The sequence below is a fragment of the Pseudophryne corroboree genome, chromosome 2, assembly GCF_028390025.1.
Source record: "Pseudophryne corroboree isolate aPseCor3 chromosome 2, aPseCor3.hap2, whole genome shotgun sequence".
NCBI classification, from domain to species: Eukaryota; Metazoa; Chordata; class Amphibia; order Anura; family Myobatrachidae; genus Pseudophryne; species Pseudophryne corroboree.
Window position 1 is genome coordinate 199126841 of NC_086445.1, and position 24596 is coordinate 199151436.

At 46.6% G+C, this 24596-nt stretch overlaps 1 protein-coding gene across 2 annotated transcripts in view; it reads left to right on the plus strand.

Annotated features, from left to right (window-relative positions):
• The window catches only part of ENDOU (endonuclease, poly(U) specific), a 48087-nt gene that overhangs the window by 6905 nt on the left and 16586 nt on the right, over positions 1–24596 (plus strand). For both annotated transcript variants that reach the window (XM_063952217.1, XM_063952218.1), the window contains exons 4-6: positions 575–760; positions 4455–4602; positions 20579–20778. In XM_063952217.1, coding sequence (XP_063808287.1) covers positions 575–760; positions 4455–4602; positions 20579–20778 — 534 coding nt within the window. The remainder of the gene's footprint in view (positions 1–574; positions 761–4454; positions 4603–20578; positions 20779–24596) is intronic.

Genomic DNA, 24596 nt, shown 5'->3' on the forward strand with positions numbered 1-24596 from the left:
AGCTGTCTCCTGTGAACCAAGGTCATGCTTCAGTTTGGGTATCTCTAAGACCTTTGTACCAGTACTTTCTAACATTTATATTCAACCCACCAATTTGACCCACCCTATGGCTATCATCACTGACTCCAACTCTGATTGGCTGGACCAGCCAGACAATCTCAGATGTTGGGCAGTCACTCGGTGCACTACTGTGTGGCATGTTATGAACCCAGGGTGGGGCAGACAAGGGGGCCTATAGCATATTTTTGCATGTGTCCCCAACACTCACAAGTTCTGCTACCGTACCTTGTGATCCTAAATGTCTGTTAAATCTAATATAACGCCGTAGTACTACGTAAGGGAAGTCTCAAATAAGAGTGAGGAGCCAATGTGGGACTGTTCACCTTGCAAGTAATAATGGGAGGAACCCCTTTTTCTTTTTGATGGCTACCTCTAAAGATAATGTGAGGTTCCGACTTAAAGGCGCTAAACACCTGGTATGGTCTCCTTAAAGTCGATTTTATATTTTAGACCACCTGGCCTATAGACTTTTTGCAGTCTTCACTGATATTTTTTTTCTTTCCTTCATACATAGATACCTCATGCCAGGGAAGATGTGGAGAAAAGTATAAAAAGAGTGATCCTTGTCATTGCAACAAAAAGTGCGCCAAATACAACAACTGCTGCAGTGACTATGATAACCTGTGCAGTGGAGGTGCCAGTGCAAATGGTGGAGGCGCCAGTGCAAGTGCACACAGTGGTAGTAGCAGTCACCACAGAGGTATGTAATGAGAAGGTGCAGAGACTAAGCAATGGGTTGTGTCCACTTCAATGTGTCAGCCATAGTCCTGGAGTGGTGTTTTCAAATGGGAATGAATAATGGCCCTCATTCCGAGTCGTTCGCTCTGTATTTTTCATCGCATCGCAATGAAAATCCGCTTAGTACGCATGCGCAATATTCGCACTGCGACTGCGCCAAGTAATTTAACAATGAAGATAGTATTTTTACTCACGGCTTTTTCATCGCTCCGGCGATCGTAATGTGATTGACAGGAAATGGGTGTTACTGGGCGGAAACACGGCGTTTTATGGGCGTGTGGATGAAAACGCTACCGTTTCCGGAAAAAACGCAGGAGTGGCTGGAGAAACGGGGGAGTGTCTGAGCGAACGCTGGGTGTGTTTGTGACGTCAAACCAGGAACGACAAGCACTGAACTGATCGCACAGGCAGAGTAAGGTTGAAGTTACTCAGAAACTGCAAAGTAGTTTGTAATCGCAATATTGCGATTACATCGGTCGCAATTTTAAGAAGCTAAGATACACTCCCAGTAGGCGTAGGCTTAGCGTGTGTAACTCTGCTAAATTCGCCTTGCGACCGATCAACTCGGAATGAGGGCCAATGTTTTAAGTTTATAGCCACAAGCACACTGGGTTTCCATTAATGCAGTAAGCAGAGCAGGTCGGAGGCACCACTGTACTTAGAGGTAGGGATGGCCATCAGTAACTGATGGTTCACAACTATTGATGCTTTCACAATGAAAAACAATGGGATGGGAACCAGCTGGCGGCGCAAAAAAACAGCACAAAACAAAACAAATGGTGTGATTACCTAGACACAGCCGAAACTGTACAATGTCCTTAATAAACAGAGGCCCAGAGTCCAGGAACTTCTTAAGAGTGGTTCTCATGAATATCCAAAGCCATAGGATTATATGCAAAAAAACACAAATTGTATACGCCAGTTCAGAAAGTAGTCCCAGATAGATATTTCTAATGAAAATTACTTCTTCCTGGATTCCTTGTACTATGGTGTCTATGGGAGGTGTTATTCTAGCTGTACAGGTTCACCTCGGTGTGGAAGGTAATAGAAGCTCCTCACATGTGTGCTTACTTTCATATACTCCCAACAAAACCTATAAAGGTTTCTTTAGATCCTTTACGTAAAAACTTCATATGCCCAAATGGCAGGTATTATCATAAAATCTTTAAAAGTGAATGCTCACATTCAAGCTTACTTCAAAAGACGCCGTTCTTCCATGTAGCGGTTTCTTTATAGGCAAGCCATCCTGTCGTCCTCATATACTTCCTCACTTCGTGATGAGCTCGGTAATAAGCATATAAACGAAGGGACGTATGAGGATTCGTATAAATTTATTGTAAAATTATTTAAAAATAGTTCCAGAAATGAAACAGAAGTTGAATTCCCACAATAAAGAAACCAGAGATACAGATCTTATACAGCACAGTCAGTGAAAAAAAGATGTTACCCCGAGGAATCTCACCGCTTTCTGGCTGGAAAAACTGGTAACTGTGGTGATCCAATTTGTATCATGCTCCACCAACGCGTTTCTACTAATAAGTCTTTGACAAAGACTTATTAGTAGAAACGCGTTGGTGGTAGTGATGAGCGGGTTCGGTTTTACTCGGTTTTACTCGGTTTTACTCGGTTCTCAAAACGGCATCTTATTGGCTCACGGATGTCACGTGTTTTGGATAGCCAATAAGATGCCGTTTTGAGAACCGAGTAAAACCGAGTAAAACCGAGTAAAACCGAACCTCGCTCATCTCTAGTTGGTGGGAGCATGTGACAAATTGGATCACCACAGTTACCAGTTTTTCCAGCCAGAAAGCGGTGAGATTCCCCGGGGTAACATCTTTTTTTCACTGTCGGACTGTGCTGTATAAGATCTGTATCTCTGGTTTCTTTATTGTGGGAATTCAACTTCTGTTTCATTTCTGGAACTATTTTTAAATAATTTTACATTAAATTTATACGAATCCTCATACGTCCCTTCGTTTATATGCTTATTACCGAGCTCATCACGAAGTGAGGAAGTATATGAGGACGACAGGATGGCTTGCCTATAAAGAAACCGCTACATGGAAGAACGGCGTCTTTTGAAGTAAGCTTGAATGTGAGCATTCACTTTTAAAGATTTTATGATAATACCTGCCATTTGGGCATATGAAGTTTTTACGTAAAGGATCTAAAGAAACCTTTATAGGTTTTGTTGGGAGTATATGAAAGTAAGCACACATGTGAGGAGCTTCTATTACCTTCCACACCGAGGTGAACCTGTACAGCTAGAATAACACCTCCCATAGACACCGTAGTACAAGGAATCCAGGAAGCAGTAATTTTCATTAGAAATATCTATCTGGGACTACTTTCTGAACTGGTGTATACAATTTGTGTTTTTTTGCATATAATCCTATGGCTTTGGATATTCATGAGAACCACTCTTAAGAAGTTCCTGGACTCTGGGCCTCTGTTTATTAAGGACATTGTACAGTTTCGGCTGTGTCTAGGTAATCACACCATTTGTTTTGTTTTGTGCTGTTTTTTTGCGCCGCCAGATGGTTCCCATCCCATTGTTTTTCATTGTGTATTGTTCGTCAGGTGTGTGTGGTTACACATCAGGGTAGGGCACCACTAAAGGCTGCAATTAGAGTGCGCAGGAGTTTACCTTTAATCATATTGTAGATATTGATGCTTTCAGACTGGTGGTGAGGGTTTTTCTATTCTATGATGGTGATGGTTGCCACCATAGCTTGCTTTGTTCCAATGTGATGTTTGTCCTCCTGCATACAACTATAGGTCAGTGGCAGTGATCTTTGTGCATGTGCAAACTATCTCTTGCTCTGGTGAATGAGTATGAGTGCACTATTTGACGGCTAAATCCATGAAATGGTTTACAAAGAATGGTTACATGACAGCATCATGGAAAAGAGTTTGATCCCATCCTTGCAATGGCCGTCTCCACCTACAGGATTGCAAGCAGATAGATCTGCAAGGGTTCCAGTAAGCCTTGTCTTCAGAGAGGCCTGGTTACTTTGTAATCACCCATCCTTCCCTTTTCAGCACCACCTAAAAGACAGGACTAATGTAAGTGTTCAGCTTTATAATGCATCAACTATCTTTATTAGTTGTTGATGGAAAGGGCTGTAGCATATACATTTCTAAATGTCTATATACCACTGTCATTGCTTCTATCTATGGTGGCAATTTAATTAGCGGTGGTGGCCACAAAGTGGCGGAGAAGTGGTTGGAACGTCGGCACCTCATGGTCACCAGCATCACATATTTTGCTTTGCACCTCATAGAGGTTACAGGAAAATGTGCTTTGTTGGCCAACTGTACCGTCATGTCAGCTGCAAATCGCCACTGTGCATTAATAATAACGGAAATGCCCCCATCATTGAGTGGGGGAAGGAAATGTTTTTACAATATATTTTGGTTGGACTATTTATTATTACCTCACTGATGTTGCCTTCAATGGCCAATAATCATCAATGATCTTAAGGCACAAGAATAATGTTTGAAGGTGGGTTACAAGCTTTAAATCTGGGCTGTCTAGTGAAAAAGATACTTTGATGTTTTTAGGGTAAATAACTGGCCCATGGTTCTTTAGGTTGGAGATATTTATGTAGCAATCTCCTGATCAGAGATGTCAGTCAACTACTTTCCCTTTACAGAAGCAGACATCAGCAATGAAGAGATTAAAACAATGTCCGAGAAGCTGTATAAGTGTGATGTAAACAAAGCTGTGGATTCTGATATTATTTTAAACAAGCAAGAAATGGCATCTAGCACCCGAAATCCCGAAGATCTCTGCGAGGAGCCGTAAGTACTGAGAGAGACATGGAACACCAAATATTCAGAATATCATTAGTGTTCAGGTTACTGGGATTAGGCCTACCACCCTAAGGATGGAATGTGAGGCCTTTAATCATATTGGACATATAATATTAACCGTCTTCTGGAACAAGTGTAATTACTAAGGGCCTGATTCTAATTTAGGAATAAAGTAAGAAAGAGCAAGTAACTGTGTGGGCCTGATTCTGATTTGGAAGTTAAGCTGCAGCATTGTATCTGGGGGGAAAAAAAAACATGTTGTAATGCAAAGGGAGCAAATACATTTATATTTTACTGGCTGGCTGCTTTTGCGTGTAGCCCACAAATGTTAGACAGCTTTATTTTTACACTGCAATTTAGAGTTTGGTCACATCCCACCCAAATCTAAATCTCTATGCACAGGTTACATCTGCCCTACCTACAGTGCAACATGGTTTAGCTCAGGTACACAGTTACTTGTTTTTTTTTTACTTTACTTCCAAATCAGAATCAGGCCCTGTGTACCTAGACAAACCTTGTTGCAATGCAAACAGAGCAAATACATATAGATTATTATTATTTTTCGTATGTCGGGTAAATACTGCGTTTGCGCGTAGCCCACAACTACCCATTGTACCAAGAATAGAACTGGAGCAAGCAAACACTGACGATCATGATGATGAGTATCACACAAAACGATAGGATTAGGGACATACATTCGGATAGATGTGTACAACTCTGCATACAGGGCAATGGGGGTGATTCCAACTTGATCGTAGCTGTGCTAAATTTCCCAATGGTGGGAACTTTCAGGTCAGCGGTTGACCGAAAGTGACCTCACCGCTGACCTGAAAGTTCCCACCATTGGTTACAATGGAGCGCATAGGCGCTACATTGTAACACTGCCGTGTGCCGCCTGTCAGACAGTACAGGAGCACACAGTCAATCAGGAGGGTGCCACAACGTGGCGCTCCCTGATTGGCTGAAGAAACCCACTTAGACATCAGTCAGAGGGGGTTTCTGGCATTCGGGGAAAGGGGTCTCATGTGAAAACATGGGGCCCCTTTCAGTTCGTGGTCGGGTATCCGTTTTTTTATTTTTTCAAGTACGTGGATTACAAAAGGATTACAAGCAGAGGAGCCTTCAACCATGGATTATGTGAGTATAATTTTTTCTACAGGTACACGATGGATTCTACTGGAGAAGAGGACCGACCTGCGTGGGAACATAGGTAAGTATGTATGTATGTTGGTGTGTATGTATGTATTAAAGTTATACTTTCAAGGTGTGTGTGTGATGTCTTTATTGGGGTATTTTTTTAGTAGTTGTACTACAGGTACCAGCGGGCCCGTTTTTCCGCCGCATGCTGGTACTTGTGGTTCTCCAAGTACCAGCTTGCGGGGGGGGGGGGGCTTGCTGGGCCTTGTAGTACTGCTACTAAAAACAATATCAAACACTTTTCACAAAGGCTATCAGCCCCCCATCCGCAGCCCATTGGATGGGGGGGACAGCCTCGGGCTTCACCCCTGGCCCTTGGGTGGCTGGGGGGGGGACCCCTTGATGAAGGGGTCCCCACTCCCCCAGGGTACCCCGGCCAGGGGTGACTAGTTGGATATTTGATGCCACGGCCGCAAGGCACTGTATAAAAGTGACCCCCGGCTGTGGCATTATCTGTCCAGCTAGTGGAGCCCGGTGCTGGTTTCAAAAATACGGGGGACCCCTACGCTTTTTGTCCCCCGTATTTTTGGAACCAGGACCAGGCGCAGAGCCCGGTGCTGGTTGCTTAAATATGGGGGAACCCCTGTCAATTTTTATCCCATATTTTTGCAACCAGGGCCGGCTCAAAGAGCCCGAGGCTGGTTTGGTTTAGGAGGGGGGACCCCACGCATTTAAAAAAAAAAAAAGTATAACATTTCCCACCCCTTCCCACTGATGAACATGCACGGATCTCATGGATCCGTGCATGCCTATACAAACACGGGATAAAAAAGCAGGTCTGTTTTTTTTAGCACTTTTTCACGATTTGTATTTTAGCACGGCAGTGTTTGGCTATTGTCGGCAGTGTTTGTGTTTTGCACTTTTTAGTAAATGACCGATTTCTACCAAATTGCAGGCGTATTTGACCGATGGTGTATTGATTCGTGATTTTTTCCAAGGACTTCCAAAATATTACGAATGCCCTCATCACTGCCGTGATTTTTGCTTAGTAAATTACCGAGATGACACTTTGAAGAAAAAACGGCATCTCGGTCAAAATCGGGACCTTAGTAAATAAATATACCCCAATGTGTGCATGCGCACAGCGTCTATTCACCGCTGCAGAGCTGCGAGTTACAGGACCCTCCCAACTCCTTCCCCGCCCCACCGCAGATCACTGCAACCCACGGGTGGGACAGCGGGACAGTCCAAAAAGTGGGGAGGTATGACTAAAAGGCCTTTGGAGCAGTTTTCATGAAAAACTGCCCCGACCCCTTTAATTCTAATTTTTTTAGTAACCAGATTGCATTTTCCCTACTTATAATGGGAAATGCAATCTGGCCAAACTTACTAACAATAAATTGTAAATAAATAGCGCAGTGAGCCAGATGTGCAGGGAGCTGGGCAGTGTGATCAGCTATGTGTGTCCAACACACAAGCTAATCACAGCTAAAAAATAAATAAAAAAGTCATACTCACCTCCCCAGGGACCAGTGATCGATGCTCTGGTGTAGGCGGCTTGTCATCAGGGCTCCTTGTTGCTCCTGTGACTGCCAGTACAGTAAAGTGACGCTGCAAAGTGGCAGCTCACTTTACTGCATCGGGGGTCACAGCAGCAGGGAGCCCCGATGACTGGCAGCCCTCCAAGAGCGCCAATCACTGATCCCTGGGTGTTGGTGAGTATGATCAGGGTTGGTGGGGGGAGGGGTGGTGTTGGCGGCAGTGGTAGCAGTGGTGATGTTGGGCGGTGGTGCATGCGCAGCACATAATTGGGGTATTTTTCTTGCAAGTCTGTCCCTACATGCGATAATTGATGCGTCCTTGCGATGTAATCAGTTATCGCATTGTGGATTGGGCCAATATATTTATCACACCACATCCGCATCCTCCGATGCAGAAACTGATAAATCGGCTCCTTAGTAACAAAACACAACTCTAGTAAACTCTTCACTGAACAGCTGCACATTAATCATGACAGTTAAACCTCAGAATCAGACTGAATCATCTTTTGCCAGACTCACACATGATTATTCATCAGGAATTACACTAATGCTGGTCGTGTAAAGGGAGTGTGACTTGCAGTTAGTGCGGAAATTATGCTGGACAAGTAATGAACAAGTGATGAGTATGTGGTAAGAATTTTTGCAATATCAGTTTTCTTTTAAACATATGAAAACTGGGGGTCATTCCGAGTTGTTCGCTCGGTAAATTTTTTCGCATTGCAGCGATTTTACGCTTAGTGCGCATGCGCAATGTCCGCACTGCGACTGCGCCAAGTAAATTTGCTATGCAGTTAGGAATTTTACTCACGGTTTTTTCTTCGTTCTGGTGATCGTAATGTGATTGACAGGAAGTGGGTGTTTCTGGGCGGAAACTGGCCGTTTTATGGGTGTGTGTGAAAAAACGCTACCGTTTCTGGAAAAAACGCGGGAGTGGCTGGAGAAACGGAGGAATGTCTGGGCGAACGCTGGGTGTGTTTGTGACGTCAAACCAGGAACGACACTGACTGAACTGATCGCAGATGCCGAGTAAGTCTCGAGTTACTCAGAAACTGCACAGAGATGTCTTATCGCAAAATTGCGAATCTTTCGTTCGCAATTTTAAGAAGCTAAGATTCACTCCCAGTAGGCGGCGGCTTAGCGTGAGTAAATCTGCTAAAAGCAGCTTGCGAGCGAACAACTCGGAATGAGGGCCACTGTACAGTCCACTAGATGGTGCTAGTTAGTGAAGATATTATTGCTGCGTAAAATATATTTTCAATTCTCCATATGGCTCACAGTAGTAAAACAGCTTTGTCTCCTTATATAGTATATTTCAGAAGACATTTTCTGTAATGATATTGTAAATAGCTGTAAATTAAGCAGTTGCCTTCTTTGATTTCAGGAAAAATGACTGGAAATGCATTTTACATGGCAGGTCTGTCAGCAGTTACACCTATCAGACTTGTGTTTGCGTGTTACACTTACAATACAAAGCATCATACGTCATACATTCCTCATCATTCTTGGGAGTTTCTCATGAGTTGTCCCTCATCAATCATAACTTGCCAGTTATCACCAATTACTCATCACACGTCCCTCATCACATGCCACTCTATACTCACATACAATATTTTGATCTGACAAAATCTATTTAGGAAGTAAGGTTCCATGTATGGAAATATTGTAATTACAGAATTTAACTGCAAATAATGACTTATGTATTATAAGATATTGATTCTTTAATTTTCAGGAAAATATAAATAGTACAGTGTGTGACTAGATTAAGGCCCTTGTTCAGAGATGAACGTGCCGCATTCAGAGAGTCTGCGCACGGGCAGCGGCCATAGTTTGCATGTGTGACTCTTCACCATGCGATCGCATCCCGGAAGGATGTGATCACATGGTGATTGACATGCGACTGGAGATGATTTGCAATCGCATCGTGGAGTGGGGCCACACGTGCTGGGTGGTCTTGACCTGTGCTGGGCAGCCCCCAGCATGTGAGTATATGGTCGCAGATTTTGCTGTGACCAAATCTGCAACCAACCAACTCTGAATAGCCCCCTAAGTTCAATAGGAAGTAGGTAATTGTTATACAGTTCTAAGCTATCCACAGGTAAATGCATAGGAGGTTGAATACACAGTATGCGATACATCGTTAGTACAGCTGATGAACAACATCGCATAGTGCACCTGTCTGTGTATACAGACAATATGAACTGTATGTGAACGACATTGATCAGCCCTGCAGCACAGCTGATGCTGATATATTATGCAGATGTATTGGTGTATCTATATGTGTGTATCTATAACTGTGTAATAGATCGGCCACAGAATCCATTGAACATGTCGTCACAAGTGGGTGGGCATATTCAAGTGGATCTGCTGCCAGACAAGCGTGTATGGTAAGTCAAAGGTGCTGGTGGGTGCTCGGTAGGAGGTGGCTGTGGGAATGAATGGGCGGCGCGGCAGTGACTAATACCCATTACACATTATGCCACACACTGTAATGCCCATTACACATTATGCCACACACTGTAATGCCCATTTCTCTAACGTCCTTGAGGATGCTGGGACTCCGTAAGGACCATGGGGAATAGACGGGCTCCGCAGGAGATAGGGCACTTTAAGAAAGCTTTGGATTCTGGGTGTGCACTGGCTCCTCCCTCTATGCCCCTCCTCCAGACCTCAGTTTTACACTGTGCCCAGAGCGAGATGGGTGCACTGCAGGGAGCTCCCTGAGTTTTCTGCCTAGAAAGCATTTTTGTTTTGATTTTTTCTAAATTTTTACAGGGAGCACTGCTGGCAACAGGCTCCCTGCATCGAGGGACTGAGGAGAGAGGGGCAGACCTTCTTGTCTAAGATAGGCTCTGCTTCCTCGGCTACTGGACACCATTAGCTCCAGAGGGGGTGAACACAGGTTCTTACTGGGCGTCCACCCCCAGAACCGCGCCGCCGTTCTCCTCACAGAGCCAGAAGAAACGAAGTCAGAAGACGTCTCAGGCGGCAGAAGCCTTCAGAGCTTCACTGAGGTAACGCACAGCACCGCAGCTGTGCGTCATTGCTCCCATACACCTCACATACTCCGGTCACTGTAAGGGTGCAGGGCGCAGGGGGTGCGCCCTGGGCAGCAATATAACACCTCTCTTATAGCAAAAAGTATATATACATGTACAGGTGGGCAGTGGCACTGTACATGTATATAAAAGAGCCCCCGCCATATTTTAGTAAGTTTGAGCGGGACAGAAGCCCGTCGCCGAGGGGGCGGGGCTTCTCCCTCAGCACTCACCAGCGCCATTTTCTCTCCACAGCACCGCTGAGAGGAAGCTCCCCGGACTCTCCCCTGCTTGACACATGGAGAAGAGGGTTTTAAAGTAGAGGGGGGGGGCACATATTTGGCGATTAAACATTACAGCAGCGCTACTGGGTAAACATTCTGTGTTTTTTCCTGGGTTATATAGCGCTGGGGTGTGTGGCGTGCTGGCATTCTCTCTCTCTGTCTCTCCAAAGGGCCTAGGGGGGAACCTGTCTTCAGATAAGAGATTCCCTGTGTGTGTGGAGTGTGTCGGTACGTGTGTGTCGACATGTCTGCGGTAAAAGGCTCTCCTAAGGAAGAGATGGAGCAAATCTGTGTGGGTGCATGGTGTCTCCGTCGACAACGCCGACACCTGATTGGATATGTGAAATTAAGTGCTAAGATGAACTTATTACAAAAGATTAGAGAACAGACAGGGAATCTACCCATGTCTGCCCCTATGTCACAGAGACCTTCAGAGTCTCACAACGCTCACTATCCAAAATAATAGACACTGTTATCGACACGGAGTCTGACTCCAGTGTCGACTACGTTAATGCAAAGTACAGCCAAGACTGGCAGAAAAGTATTCAATATATGATTATTGAAATAAAAGATGTTTTGCATATCACTGATGACTCATCTGTCCCTGACACAAGGGTACACATGTTTAAGGGGAAGAAAGCTGAGGTAAACTAAATTTCCCTCCTCTCATGAAGGAAGAGAGCGGGAATCTCCAGACAAGAAGCTGCAGCTTCCCAAAAAGAATTCTCAGGGAGTATCCTTTCCCTAATGAGGCCAGGATAAGATGGGAATCTTCCCCTAGGGTGTACAAGGCATTGACACGTTAACCCAAAAAGGTAGCGCTGACTTAACAGCTATCCTCAGGGATCCTGCAGATAACATGCAGTAAAAGTACTTTGAAGTCCATTTACACACATTCTGGTACACTACTCAGACCGGCGATTGTGTCGGCATGGGTTTATAGCGCTGTAGCAGCGTAGTCAGATACCTTATCAGCGTAGGTTGAAACCCTAGATAAGGATGCCATGTTATTGTCCCTAGTATATATATATATATATATATATATATATATTTATATGTAAAAGATGTTGTCTTATATATATATATATATATATATATATATATATATAAGACATGCCCAAAGAGATGTTAGTCTACTGGGTTCTAGAGTCAACGCTATGTCGATTTCTGCTAGGCTTATCCTGTGGAACATGCAATGGACAGGTGATGCCGACTAAAAGAGGCATATGGAGGGTTTACCTCACAAGGCTGAGGAATTGTGTGGAGAAGGGCTCTCGGACCTGGTCTCCACAGCTATAGCTGGTAATTCTGATCTTTTGCCTTATATTCCCTCACAGACTAAGAAAGCACGACATTGTCAAATGCAGTCCTTTCGGTCGCAGAATAACAAGAAAGTATGAGGAGCGTCCTTTCTTACTAGAGGTAGGGCACGGGGCACAGCTAGTTCCCAGGAACAGAAGTCCTCCCCGGCCTCTACTACATCCACCGCAGGATGTGGGAGCTCCGCTAAGGGAGTCCGTCCCAGGGGGAGCACGTCTTCGACTCTTCAGCCACATCTGAGTTCACTCACAGGTGGATCCCGGGGCAAAAAAAATTGTTCTCAGGGTTACAAAGGAATTCGAAAGGTGCCTCCTCGCCGGTTTTCCTTATCGGACCTACCGGCTTCTCCCCCAGAAGGGGAGTTATATTAAATACAATTCACACATTGTATCTCCAACAGGTGGTGCTCAAGGTTCTCCTCCTACAACAAGGAAGGGGCTATTACTCAACCTTGGCTGTAGTCCCGAATACGTACGGTTCGGTCAGACCTATTTAAAATTAAAACCTCTGAACCTATACTAGAAAAGGTTCAAAATTAAAGTGGAATCGCTCAGAGCGATCATGGCCAGCCTGGAAAGGGGGGATTTGATGGTGTATCTAGACATAAAGGCTGCATACCTTCATTTTCCCATTTATCCACCCCATCAGGCGTACCTGAGAATTGCGGTACAGTATTGTCATTACCAATTTCAGGGTAATTGGCGGAAATGATGGTGCTCCTACGCAAGCAAGGAGTCACAGTTATCCCATACTTGGACGATCTTCTATAAGGCGAGATCAAAAGAGCAGTTGTTGAACAGCGTGTCACTTTCGCTGAAGGTGTCACAGCAACACTGCTAGTTTCTCAATATCCCGAAGTCACAGTTGGTTCCTATGACTAGTCTGCCCTTCTTGGGTATGATTCTGGATACGGACCAGAAAGGGGTTTACCTTCAGATAGAGAAGGCCCAGGAACTCATGACTCTGGTCAGGAACTTATTGAAACCAAGACAGGTGTCGGCATCGCTGCACCCGAGTCCGGGGAAAATCATTCTCTTCGGCAGGTTCCATGCGAGGTCTTTTAAATGGGACCTACTGGACAAGTGGTCCGGGTCACATCTACAGATTCATCAGTTGATCACCCTCTCCCCCAGGGCCAGGGTATCTCTCCTGTGGTGGCTGCAGGATGCTCACCTTCTATAGGGCCGCAGGTTCGGCATTCAGGACTTAATCCTGGTGACCACGGACACGAGCCTCCGAGGTTGGAGAGCAGTCACACAGGGAAAAATAAAATGTCCAAGGTCTTTGGTCAAGTCAAGAGACTTGTCTTCACTTCTTGGAACTAAGGGCCATATACAAACCCCTACGTCAGGCGGAGACCCTACTTCGCGACCAACCGGTTCTGATCCAGTCGGACAACGTCACCGCAGTAGCTCATGTAAACCGCCAAGGTGGCACAAGGAGCAGAGTGGCGATTGCGGAAGCCACCAGAATTCTTCGCTGGGCGGAGAATCATGTAAGCGCACTGTCAGCAGTGTTCATTCCGGGAGTGGACGACTGGGAAGCAGACTTCCTCAGCGGACACGAACTACGTCCTGGAGAGTGGGGACTTCATCAGGAAGTCTTAGCACAGATTGCAATTCGGTGGAGACTGCCACTGATAGACATGATGGCGTCCCGCCTCAACACAAAGCCGCAGAGTTATTGCGCCAGGTCAGGAGACCCTCAGGCAGTAAGCTGTGGATGCCCTAGTGACACCGTGGATGTTCCGGTCGGTCTCTGTGTTTACTCCTCTTCCTCTCATACCCATGGTGTTGAGGATAATAAGAAAAGGAGGAGTGAGACCAATTCTCATTGTTCCAGATTGGACACGGAGGACCTGGTATCCAGATCTGCAGGAAATGCTCACAGAGAATCTGTGGCCTCTTCCTCTAAGACAGGACCTGCTGCAGCAGGGGCCCTGTCTGTTCCCAGACTTACCGCGGCTGCGTTTGACGGCATGGCGGTTCAGCGCAGGATCCTAGCGGTAATGGGTATTCCGGAGGAGGTCATTCCTACCCTAATTTAGGCTAGGAAGGAAGTGACATTGAAACATTATCACCGAATATGGCGAAAATATGTTTCCTGATGTGGGGCCAGGAATGCTCCTACGGAGGAATTCCTTTTGGGCCGTCTGCTTCACTTCCTTCAAACTGGAGTGAACTTGGGCCTGAAATTAGGATCGATAAAGGTTCAAATTTCGGCCTTATCCATTTTCTTCCAAAAAGAATTGGCTTCTCTTCCTGAAGTACAGTGTGTAGGGAGTACTGCATTTTTAGCCTCCTTTTGTACCGCCGGTGGCGCCTTGGGACCTTAACTTGGTGTTTTACGGTTCCTTAAGTCACATTGGTTTAAACCACTTAAGTCAGTGGTGTTGAAATATTTCACCTGGAAGGTGGTCATGTTGTTGGCCTTGTCTTCAGCAAGGCGAGTTTCGGAATTGGAGGCTTTTATCACTAAAAGCCCTATCTGATTGTCCATATGGATAGAGCGAAATTGCAGACCCGTCCTCAATTCCTGCCAAAGGTGGTCTCATCCTTTCATATGAACCAACCTATTGTCGTGCCTGTGGCTACGCGTGACTTGGAGGATTCCGAGTCCCTTGATGGGGTCAGGGCTTTGAAAATTTACGTGGCCAGAACGGCTAGGATCTGCAAAACAGAAGCACTATTTGTCCTGTATAGAGCCAACAAGGTTGGCGGCCCTGCTTCAAAGCAGACTATTGCTCGCTGGATCTGTAACACGATTTAGCTGGCGCATTCTACGGCAGGATTGCCGTTACCTAAATCGGTTTAGGCCCATTCCACTAGGAAGGTGGGCTCTTCTTGGGCGGCTGCCCGAGGGGTCTCGGCACTACAGCTGTGCCGAGCTGCTACTTGGTCGGGGTCAAATACCTTTGCAAAGTTCTGTAAGTTTGATACCTGTTATGCACACCAGTGCCAGCAGGAATGTACTAGTGTCTGAACGGTGAGGGATGCAAAACAAATGAACTCACAGACAGACTGGGGAATATGACATTACATACACAGAAGGTGATAGGGTAACAAAATAAACACAAAGTGAACAGAGAAGCCCAAAGGCTAAGAAACTGGGTGTCTCCCTAGTATTAGGAATGCTCAGATGGAAAGAAGCGAGATGTAGTGATTTAATACGCAGAGAACCCGAAATGCTGTTGCTAAGGGCAACAGCAAAACCCTAAAGGGTTACCAACGGGTGTGGCAGTAAACTCCTTGGTCAGAGATGGAATAATAGACACAAGGAGAGTCTCCACAATCCTAGTCCTCACTTGCAGTGCACTGGTTCAGCTTACTGCCACTAAACTGACACCTGAACACCTTGCACAGTGAGAAAGGATTTTGGCAGGCAAGTCTGAGAATACAGCCGCAAACTTGCTAGGTTCACAGAGTAGCAAAAGAACCCCAGCAGGTTAAACAACTGACTCCAGTCTTACTGCTAGGTCTGGATTGGCAGAGTGTAATACCAAATCCCAAGGCCTATTTGCAGTAAGCAACAAACAAATACAAAGTTTACACAGTACTAGCTAGCTTTCAGGAACTGACTAACCAACAAAGATTCAGCAGCATCTGCCTAACCTGAGAAGAGGGTTTATATAGCAGGTGCTGTCCACGCCCCACTCAGACCTCACAGACTGTGAGCACAAAAACCAGCACCGGATCCCCTGCCGTGCACAGAGCCTGTAACCACTGCACAGCAAAAGACCCGAACCGGAGTATCAGCTACGCTCAGGTTACTCTGCTAGCACTTGTCTCCCGGTTGCCATGACGACGTGGCAGCACAGAGCAGGAGACCCTAACAATACCCTGGCTGAGGAGGACCTCCTGTTTGCTCAATTCGGTGCTGCAGAGTCATCCGCACTCTCCTGCCCGTTTGGGAGCTTTGGTATAATCCCCATGGTCCTTACGGAGTCCCAGCATCCTCAAGGACGTTAGAGAAAATAAGATTTTACTTACCGGTAAATCTATTTCTCGTAGTCCGTAGAGGATGCTGGGCGCCCGTCCCAAGTGCGGACTTCTTCTGCAAGACTTGTATATAGTTATTGCTTACATAAGGGTTATGTTATAGTTTATCGGTTGAACCGAGGTTATGTTGTTGTTCATACGGTTAACTGGGTAGTTTATCACAAGTTATACGGTGTGATTGGTGTGGCTGGTATGGATCTCGCCCTTAGATTTACAAAAATTCTTCCTCGTACTGTCCATCTTCTCTGGGCACAGTTTCCCTAACTGAGGTCTGGAGGAGGGGCATAGAGGGAGGAGCCAGTGCACACCCAGAATCCAAAGCTTTCTTAAAGTGCCCTATCTCCTGCGGAGCCCGTCTATTCCCCATGGTCCTTACGGAGTCCCAGCATCCTCTACGGACTACGAGAAATAGATTTACCGGTAAGTAAAATCTTATTTACACATTATGCAACACACTGTAATGCCCATTACACATTATGCAACACATTGTAATGCCCATTACACATTATGCAACACACCGTAATACCAATTACGCATTATACCACACACCGTAATGCCTATTACACATGCCACACCGTAATGTCTATTACATGTTATGCTACACACCGTAACACCCATTATGCCACACACCGTAAAGCCAATTACATATTATGCCAAACACCGTTATGGCCCTGACACCATTTTATGCCCCTTACAAATTCTGCCATAAAGTAAGGCTTCTAATTACTTTTAAATTACCTGCCTGTTGTCAGGGGTCTCATGCTCGTTACCAAGGGTTTCATGCACGTTGTCAGGGGTTTCATGCTCTGGATTCCAAGCTCGCAGGGGTCTCGTGTGTTGTCAGGGGTCTCCTGCACGTTGGCAGGTTTTTCATGCGCGTTGCCAGGGGTTTCATGCGTGTTGCCAGGTGTTTCCTGCGCATTGCCAGGAGTCTACTGGCCACTGACCCAGTAAAGGGGAGGGTGGTTACGGGCATCAGTAAATTTACTGCTAGCCCCTGCAGTGGATTGAGACGCGATGGGGGCTGCGGAAGCTCTTCCGTCCATAGCAGGGTAAAAAAAACATCAAAAATGGCCACCGCCAAGGGCGAGACAGATGTTAGAGGTCACATTTGACCTCTAGCATCTGTCTCCTCCTTGGCGGCGGCCATTTTTGATAGTTTTTTTTACACTGCTATGGACGGAAGCGGTTCCGCAGCCCCCAGCGTGTCTCAGTTCATTACGGGGGCTGCTGGGGCTAGTGGTATACTTACTGATGCCTGCACCCACCCTCCCAAACTTTACTGGGGCAGCGGCTGGTTCCGTGGGAGCACGGGCCTGGTAGCACCCTCGGAATCGGCGCCTATGTGGTAAGTGTGTATTTACAAAATTTGTGCATACCAGTACATGTTTGCCTACTTTTTAGCTGCTCCCTCCAGGAGGGAGCAGCCAGGCCACATAGGAGGGGGCATGGAGGAGGCAGTACGGGGGCGCGGTGACATGATTGCATCATCATAGTCCCACCCCTCGCTTTACAATGCCCACATTACTGGCATTGTAAAACAGGGGGCGGGGCTACATTGACACAATTTAGCGCAAATCACATTATTGCCCTGCCCTCTTCCCCTGTGTGTGACGGGATTCCATGGGGAGCAGGTGGCGATGAGCTGAGGTGCAGGATACGGAAGACTTTCCCACTTTCCCGGGGGGCCAGGAGTGTCACACGATTTTCAGGAGCCACCCTGTCTTTCTGGGAGAGTAGGCAAGTATGACCAGAACCCACCCAAATTTGGTATATCTGAGTACTTCTGAGCCGGACTTGGTTTTCCCCGCCAGGCTAAATGTCATTTTCCCCGGATCTCATGTGATTTGGATTCTATAACAGTTCCTCTTGCAGTAGTTCGGGTGCCATTTCACACAGGACACCGAAGGGTTATGGGCTGCAGCACTAAGACAATGGGGGTCATTCCGAGTTGATGGTAGCTGTGCTAAATTTAGCACAGCTACGATCTTCTTCCCTGACATGCAGGGGAACGCCCAGCACAGGGCTTTCCCGCCCCGCATGTCAGTCCGACCCCCCTTGCAGAAGTGCAAAGGCATCGCACAGTGGCGATGCCTTTGAACTTCAAGAGTAGCTCCCGACCAGCACAGCTTTAGCGTGCAGGCCGGGAGCTACTCATCGCTCCCCGGCCCGCAGCAGCTGCATGTAACGTCACACAGCCGCTGCGGCCCGCCCCCCGTTCGGTCCAGCCACGCCTGCGTTGGCCGGACCAAACCCACGAAACGGCGGCCAAACGCCGCCGTTCCGCCCCCTCCCACCCAGCGATCGCCTCTACCTGTCAATCAGGCAGAGACAATCGTATCCCTGCTACGGTCTTTGGCAGTCTGGCATGCGCCGGCGCACTACGGCGCCGGCACATGTGCAGGAGGGACCCGTTCGCTCTGCTGCATTAAAACGCAGTGAGCGAATGGGTCAGAATGACCCCCAATGTCCATTAAGGGCTGTGGGTGCAATTAAGCACTGCTGTGGCAGACTGTGAAGGGCTGTGGGCTGCAGCAGGGGTCTATTCATGAAGCAGTGAAAAAAGTGGAGGTGAGCCTGTGAAGTAGTTGCCAATGGCAACCAATCAGCTGCTCCGTACAATTGTATAGTATGCAAATTATAAATGTTACTGCAATGCTAATTGGTTGCATTGGGCAACTTCTACACTGGCTCACTTCTCTGCCCTTTTCACTGCTTCATGAATAGACCCCTTAGACTGTGTCTGTGAAGGGCTATGGGTTCAAGCACTACTGTGGCTGTGTCAGACTGGCTGTGGGGTGCAGCCCTAAGACTGTGGGCTAGATGCATCATCGCTCGGAGAGTACTAAAATGGAAAGCAAAAAAGCGCAAGCAAATCAGTTCCTAAATGCCATGTCACAGGCCCAGTTTGAAAAATGACAGGAGCTGGTTGGCTGGTAGTTTATCACTTTCCATTTTATCACTCTCCAAGCGACGATGCCATGTGCCCACTGAGATTTTGTTACCAGTGAGCGCCTGGCTCCTTCCCCACAGTGGCAGCTGGAGGCAAGAGTTCACTCCTGAGCTTCAGCTTACGGCTCTTGCAGTGTGCGCTATGAGGGAGACCTATAATTCTGAGGAGCGGGTGGCAAGATGCACTGCAGTGGTCAGATTCTGGAGCAGGGCTTAAGGTAAGTATTGTGGGGGCTTTTGTGTGTTTTTAAGGGCACTACAACAGTGGCACTACTACTGTGGGCAATACTACTGGGGTCATTACCACATGGGGCACTACTACAAGGGGCATTACTACTGGGGGCACTACTAATGGGGGAACTGCATAAGGGACATTACTCCTGGGTGCATAAGGGGCACCACTACTATGGGCTCTGCATAAGGGGCACTACCACTGTGGGCATTGCATAAGAGGCACTACCACTACAGGGGGGCATTGCTTAAGTGGCACTACTGCTGTGGGCATTATGTGTATTAGTGGCACTACTACTGAGGGCTTTGTGTATAAGGGGCACTGGGGCAGATGTATTAAGCTTGCAGACAGCATAAGGAAGTGATAAACCAGTGATAAGTGGAAAGTGATAAACGCACCAGCCAGTCAGCTCCTGTCGATTTAAATATTGGAGCTGTTTGGCTGGTGCATTTATCACCTTGCATTTATCACTGGTTTATCACTTCCTTATGCCGTCTCCAGGTTAATACATCTGCCCCACTGTTTGTTATGACATGACTAAGGAACTCTACGATGTGATGTAATGTGAATAAGATTGTGCTATTGTGCGGGGTCATTTGAATTGGCGATACTATTGCTTGACCATGGCCCTTTCTTTCTGAGACCATACCCCTTTTTTGAGGCACCCGCAGTCCATGCGCCTGGGAGGGGGGTGAATTCCACCCATTGGAGTGTCTTTAATGGGTGCAATGTGTGCAGTGCACATGAGCCCCTGGGTCCAGGGGGGAGCCACACCGCACACATTGCACCCATGTTTTAATACTTACCTCTCTGGAGTCCAGCGTCTGGCGCTGCAGCCACTGCGAAAATCTCCTCCAAAATGGCCGCCGGGCATTCGCAGTAGGGAATTTGGTCTCCAGGCACCATGTTTCCAGAGAACTGCGCATGCTGGAAACTACTACGCCGTGCAGAGGATGGGACCCACCCGGAGTCTGCACAGGGGCCCCCTCCTCTGTTAAAACGCCCCTGGTTCTACCACCTCTCTAGGTCCACTTCAAGCACTGGTTACAGCTCTAATACATTACTAATTTGCAAAATATTTGTAAAAAGAAATAATTGCTATTTGCTTGTGCTACTGCTCTGCTGCTTAGTTTAGCCAGCCAGCCTCTAGACAATATTGATTAACAATACTGTTAGCTGTGAGGTGGTTAAAATTAGCTGGAAATGACTGGAAATTAAATGTTATTGAAGTTAATAATATTGTAGGAATAAAAACAGGTCCAAATGACATGATTACATGTGAGGGTGGTTTTTCCAAAACCAGAAACCAAAACACAGAGGGTGGTTTTGGCAAAACTAAAATCAAAATGTGGGGTCTGCGCACATCTCTAATTTCTGATCTGCTGTAATATAATCATGTCAATAATAATAATAGCTGTAGCCATTTGATGCAATGATACTCTAATGGATCTTCTTTGTTTTCCAGGTTGTACCAATATGTGAATGAAGAGATATTGAAACGACCAACCTTTGCAGTGTTCATCTCTTTGCTGGACAATTACGACAGAAAGACGGGAACAGATGAAACACACACACCAGAGGAAATTCAGGAGCAGAAGAATTTCTTGCAGGAAATCATGAAGACCAAAGTTATGAAAGAACTTTATACATTTTTCCACCAAAAGGGTAAATCACTATTGTTTTTCTGATTTACATTTATAATGCACTTGAGCATTTATAAGCACTGTATTATTTCAGAGATACAATAAATACCTTGTTCTATAATTTTACGAGCAGGAACAGTTCTAAGCATGGGCAAGCAGGGCGGCTGCCCGGGGCGCTGCGCTCCGCGTGCGCGGCCGCATGTCATCCGGCAGGCGCCCACCCACACCCCGTATCCTGCATGCCCGCTCCCCAGCTGCAGAAGGCGCTGTGGGCTGTGTGGGCGCCCGCTGCAGCCGGCTCCATGTTCAGACACTAGAGGTCATAATTGACCTCTAGTTTCTGTGCAGCACTGCTATGGGAGAGACGTCATGACGGGCCTCCTTCTGGGGGACCCCAGGATAGGGGCCAACCTCTTCAGTTGGCACAGATCTGGTAACAGTTTACAAACAGATGCCTGAGTGCAAGAAACGGTATCTCTAGGTTATGTTTCTCTTCAAGAAGCATCCTCCTCAAAGTTTTCTGTTCCAGTCCGTCTCGGGTAGAGGCGAAGGGCAGGGGTTGCAAGAAGCAGTTAAGAAATTGTTTTGGTCAGGAATAGGCATTCCAGTAACCCCTGCACAATAGGGACAGGGGGTTTTACTCCAACTGGGTTTTTGGTTCAGAAGGATCCTTTCACCCCAATCTCAAAATCCTAAACAAATACGTTTGGGTACCACTGTTCACAGGGAGACGTTGCGCTCCATAGTTTTGGCATGGAGCCAGGGAATTACAGGGTATCCCTGGATAGTCAGGATGTTTACCTTCAGGTTCTTATAGCACTGTTCCATCAGTGTTATCCCAAGGTTCACCATCCTACAGCAATATTATCAGTTCCAGACCTTACCTTTGGGGTTAGCCACAGCCTCCAGAGTATTTACCAAAATGATGATGATTATGGCAGCTTATCTCCGCAAGAAGGGGATAAGAAAATTGTCATACTTCGACCGCCTTTTTTTATCCTGGCACAGGAAATGCTTCTGTGCCATCTCCAACAGAGGCACTGGTGGTTCATAAATTGGGCAAAGTCATCTCGGGTTCCGTCACAACGGATGACTCACCGTGGGGCTGTACTGAATTCCAGTCTGCAGAAAATGGATTACCTCGGAACAAGATATCCAAGGTACAGTCAAGTACTCTGGAGTTGTTACACAGTCAAACGATATCAATCCACGCAGCTATGCGACTGATGGGTTTGATGTTGTCAACATTCGACATGGTGGAGTATGCACAATTCCACTCAAGACCTCGGCAGCGTCTGATTCTAGCCAGGTGGAATGGAATACATCAGACAATACAGAAACAGACTATGGTACTTTCACACAAGGTATGAAAGTCATCAGCCTGGTGGCTATAGACATCCCTTCTAGACAAAGGAAGAATCTTTTGGATATCAGATGGGAGATCCTGACAACAGATGCCAGTCTCCAGGGCTGGGGAGCAGTGTCCGGAAGATTATGGTTCCAGGGACAATGGACCATAGAAGAAAGTTGCCTGCCAATAAATCTGTTAGAACTTCGGGCCATATACATGACACTCATTCAGGCAAAAGACACTCTTCAAGGAAGACCAGTCCAGATCCGCTCAGACAATTTAACGGGGGGGGCGTACCTCAACCATCAGGGAGGAACGCGCAGCCAAATAGCAATGAAGGAGGTAAGTCACATACTAAAGTGGGCAGAACTCCATCTTCCAGCATTGTCCGCAGTATTCGTTCCGGGAGTCCTAAACTGGGAAACGGATTTTCTCAGTCAACATGCCATTCAAGCAAGCAAATGGGCTCTACACCTGGAAGTCTTTCAGACTCTGGTAGACAAGTGGGGTTTGCCAGTGATAGATCTCATGACGTCCCGTCTGAACAACTAAGTGCCCACATAACAGGGCAAGAACAAAGGATCCCGGATCGATTTTTGTGGACACCTTGTCAGTGAAATGGGAGTTTCATCTGGCGTACTGTATCTATTTCCTCCGATAATCCTGCTACCAGGGTGGTGAGGAAGATAAAAGAAGCAAAGGGTGCCGTGATTCTAATAGCTCCGGCTTGGCACAGAAGGCAATGGTACATAGATCTACAGAGAATGTCGATGGATGTTCCACGTCTGCTCCCTCAACGTCCAGATCTACTAATGCAGGGTCTTTGTTATCACAGGCATCTGGATCGACTATCCTTGACGGCGTGGCTCTTGAAACCTCTATCCTGAAGTCAAGAGGATTCTCGTTACAGGTAAATTCAAACATTGCACAGAGCAAGGAAACCCTCCTCAACTCGCATTTATCACCGAATATGCAGACCTATATTCATGGTGCAATGAAAAAAATATGGACCCGAAATCTGTCCAAGTTTCCTGGGTCTTAAGGTGGGTACACACTAACAGATATATCTGCAAATCAATTGATCTGCAGATATATCTATGGACGGATCGAGCAGTGTGTTCAGCATACACACTGCTCGATCTGTCGGGGACTGACGTCATGAACTGGGCGGGCGTGTACACACGCCCGCCCAGTTCACCTGTCAATCACCGCCGGCCGCCGCAGCATGTGTACGGGCGGTCGTACACACACAGCGACGCGCCAATATATCGGTAGATATATTGGCCGTCGGCTGTGCTGCGCAGCCGACGCGATACGTCTGTGAACGACGGAGTTCACAGACGTATCGGCCGTACACACTGGCAGACGGTCCCGCGATATATCGGCCGTTCAGGAGAACGGACGATATATCGACCAGTGTGTACGGGCCTTTAGATTTCCTTCAGGCAGGAAAGGATAAGGGTTTGAAGATGGCTTCCTTGAGAGTACAAGTATCAGCATTGACTGTAGGGTTCCCCCCAAAAAAATTGCCAACTTACAGGATGTGCGTACTTTTTCCAGGGAATGCTGTGCATTCAACCTCCTTTTGTTCCTCCTACAGTGCCTTGGGACTTAGGTCTAGTCCTCAAAGCCCTTCAAGTTGCTCCTTTTGAACCACTTGATAAAGTGGATCTTAAATGGTTGACAGCTAAAGTTCTCTTTCTACTGGCTATGGCGTCAGCTAGAAGAGTATCAGATTTAGGTGCGCTGTAATGTTGTTCTCCTTTCTGTTTTTTTTATCCAGATAAAGCAGTTCTCAGAACTAGGTCTGGGTATCTTCCTAAGGTGGTGTCTAAATTCCACCTTAATGAAGAAAATGTAGTCCAGGTTTTTCAGGTATCAGGATTTTCTGCGGGAGATGCGTCGCGGGATGTAGTCCGAGCATTAAAGATCTACGTGGATCGCACAAGTGCCATCAGAAAGACAGATTCTCTCTTCATGTTCTACGGAATTCACAAGAGAGGATGGCCTGCTACTAAATAGACGCTGGCTAGAGGGCTTTGAATAACGATTGTGGACGCATACTCTCAAGCGGATCTCCCTGTTCCGGCTAATGTCTCTGTTCACTCTACTTGTAAGGTAGGTCCTTCATAGGTAGCACAACATGGTGCTTCAGCAGAACAGACCTTACATCTATAGTGGGGAAAGTATTGGAAGGTATTCTAAGAGATAGTATTCAGAAGTTCCTTGAAGTCGATAAGGTCATTAAAAGGAATCAACATGGGTTTATGAAGGACAGATCCTGTCAAACCAACTTACCTGGCTTTTATGAAACAGTAAGCGCAAACCTAGATCAGGGTAAAGACGTGGATGTAATCTTTTTAGACTTTGCCAAAGCGTTCGATACTGTACCACACATGCGACTTATCTACAAGCTACAAGAATCAGGGCTAGGAAGCACAATATGCACTTGGGTCAAAAACTGGTTAGATAATAGGGAGCAGCGCGTT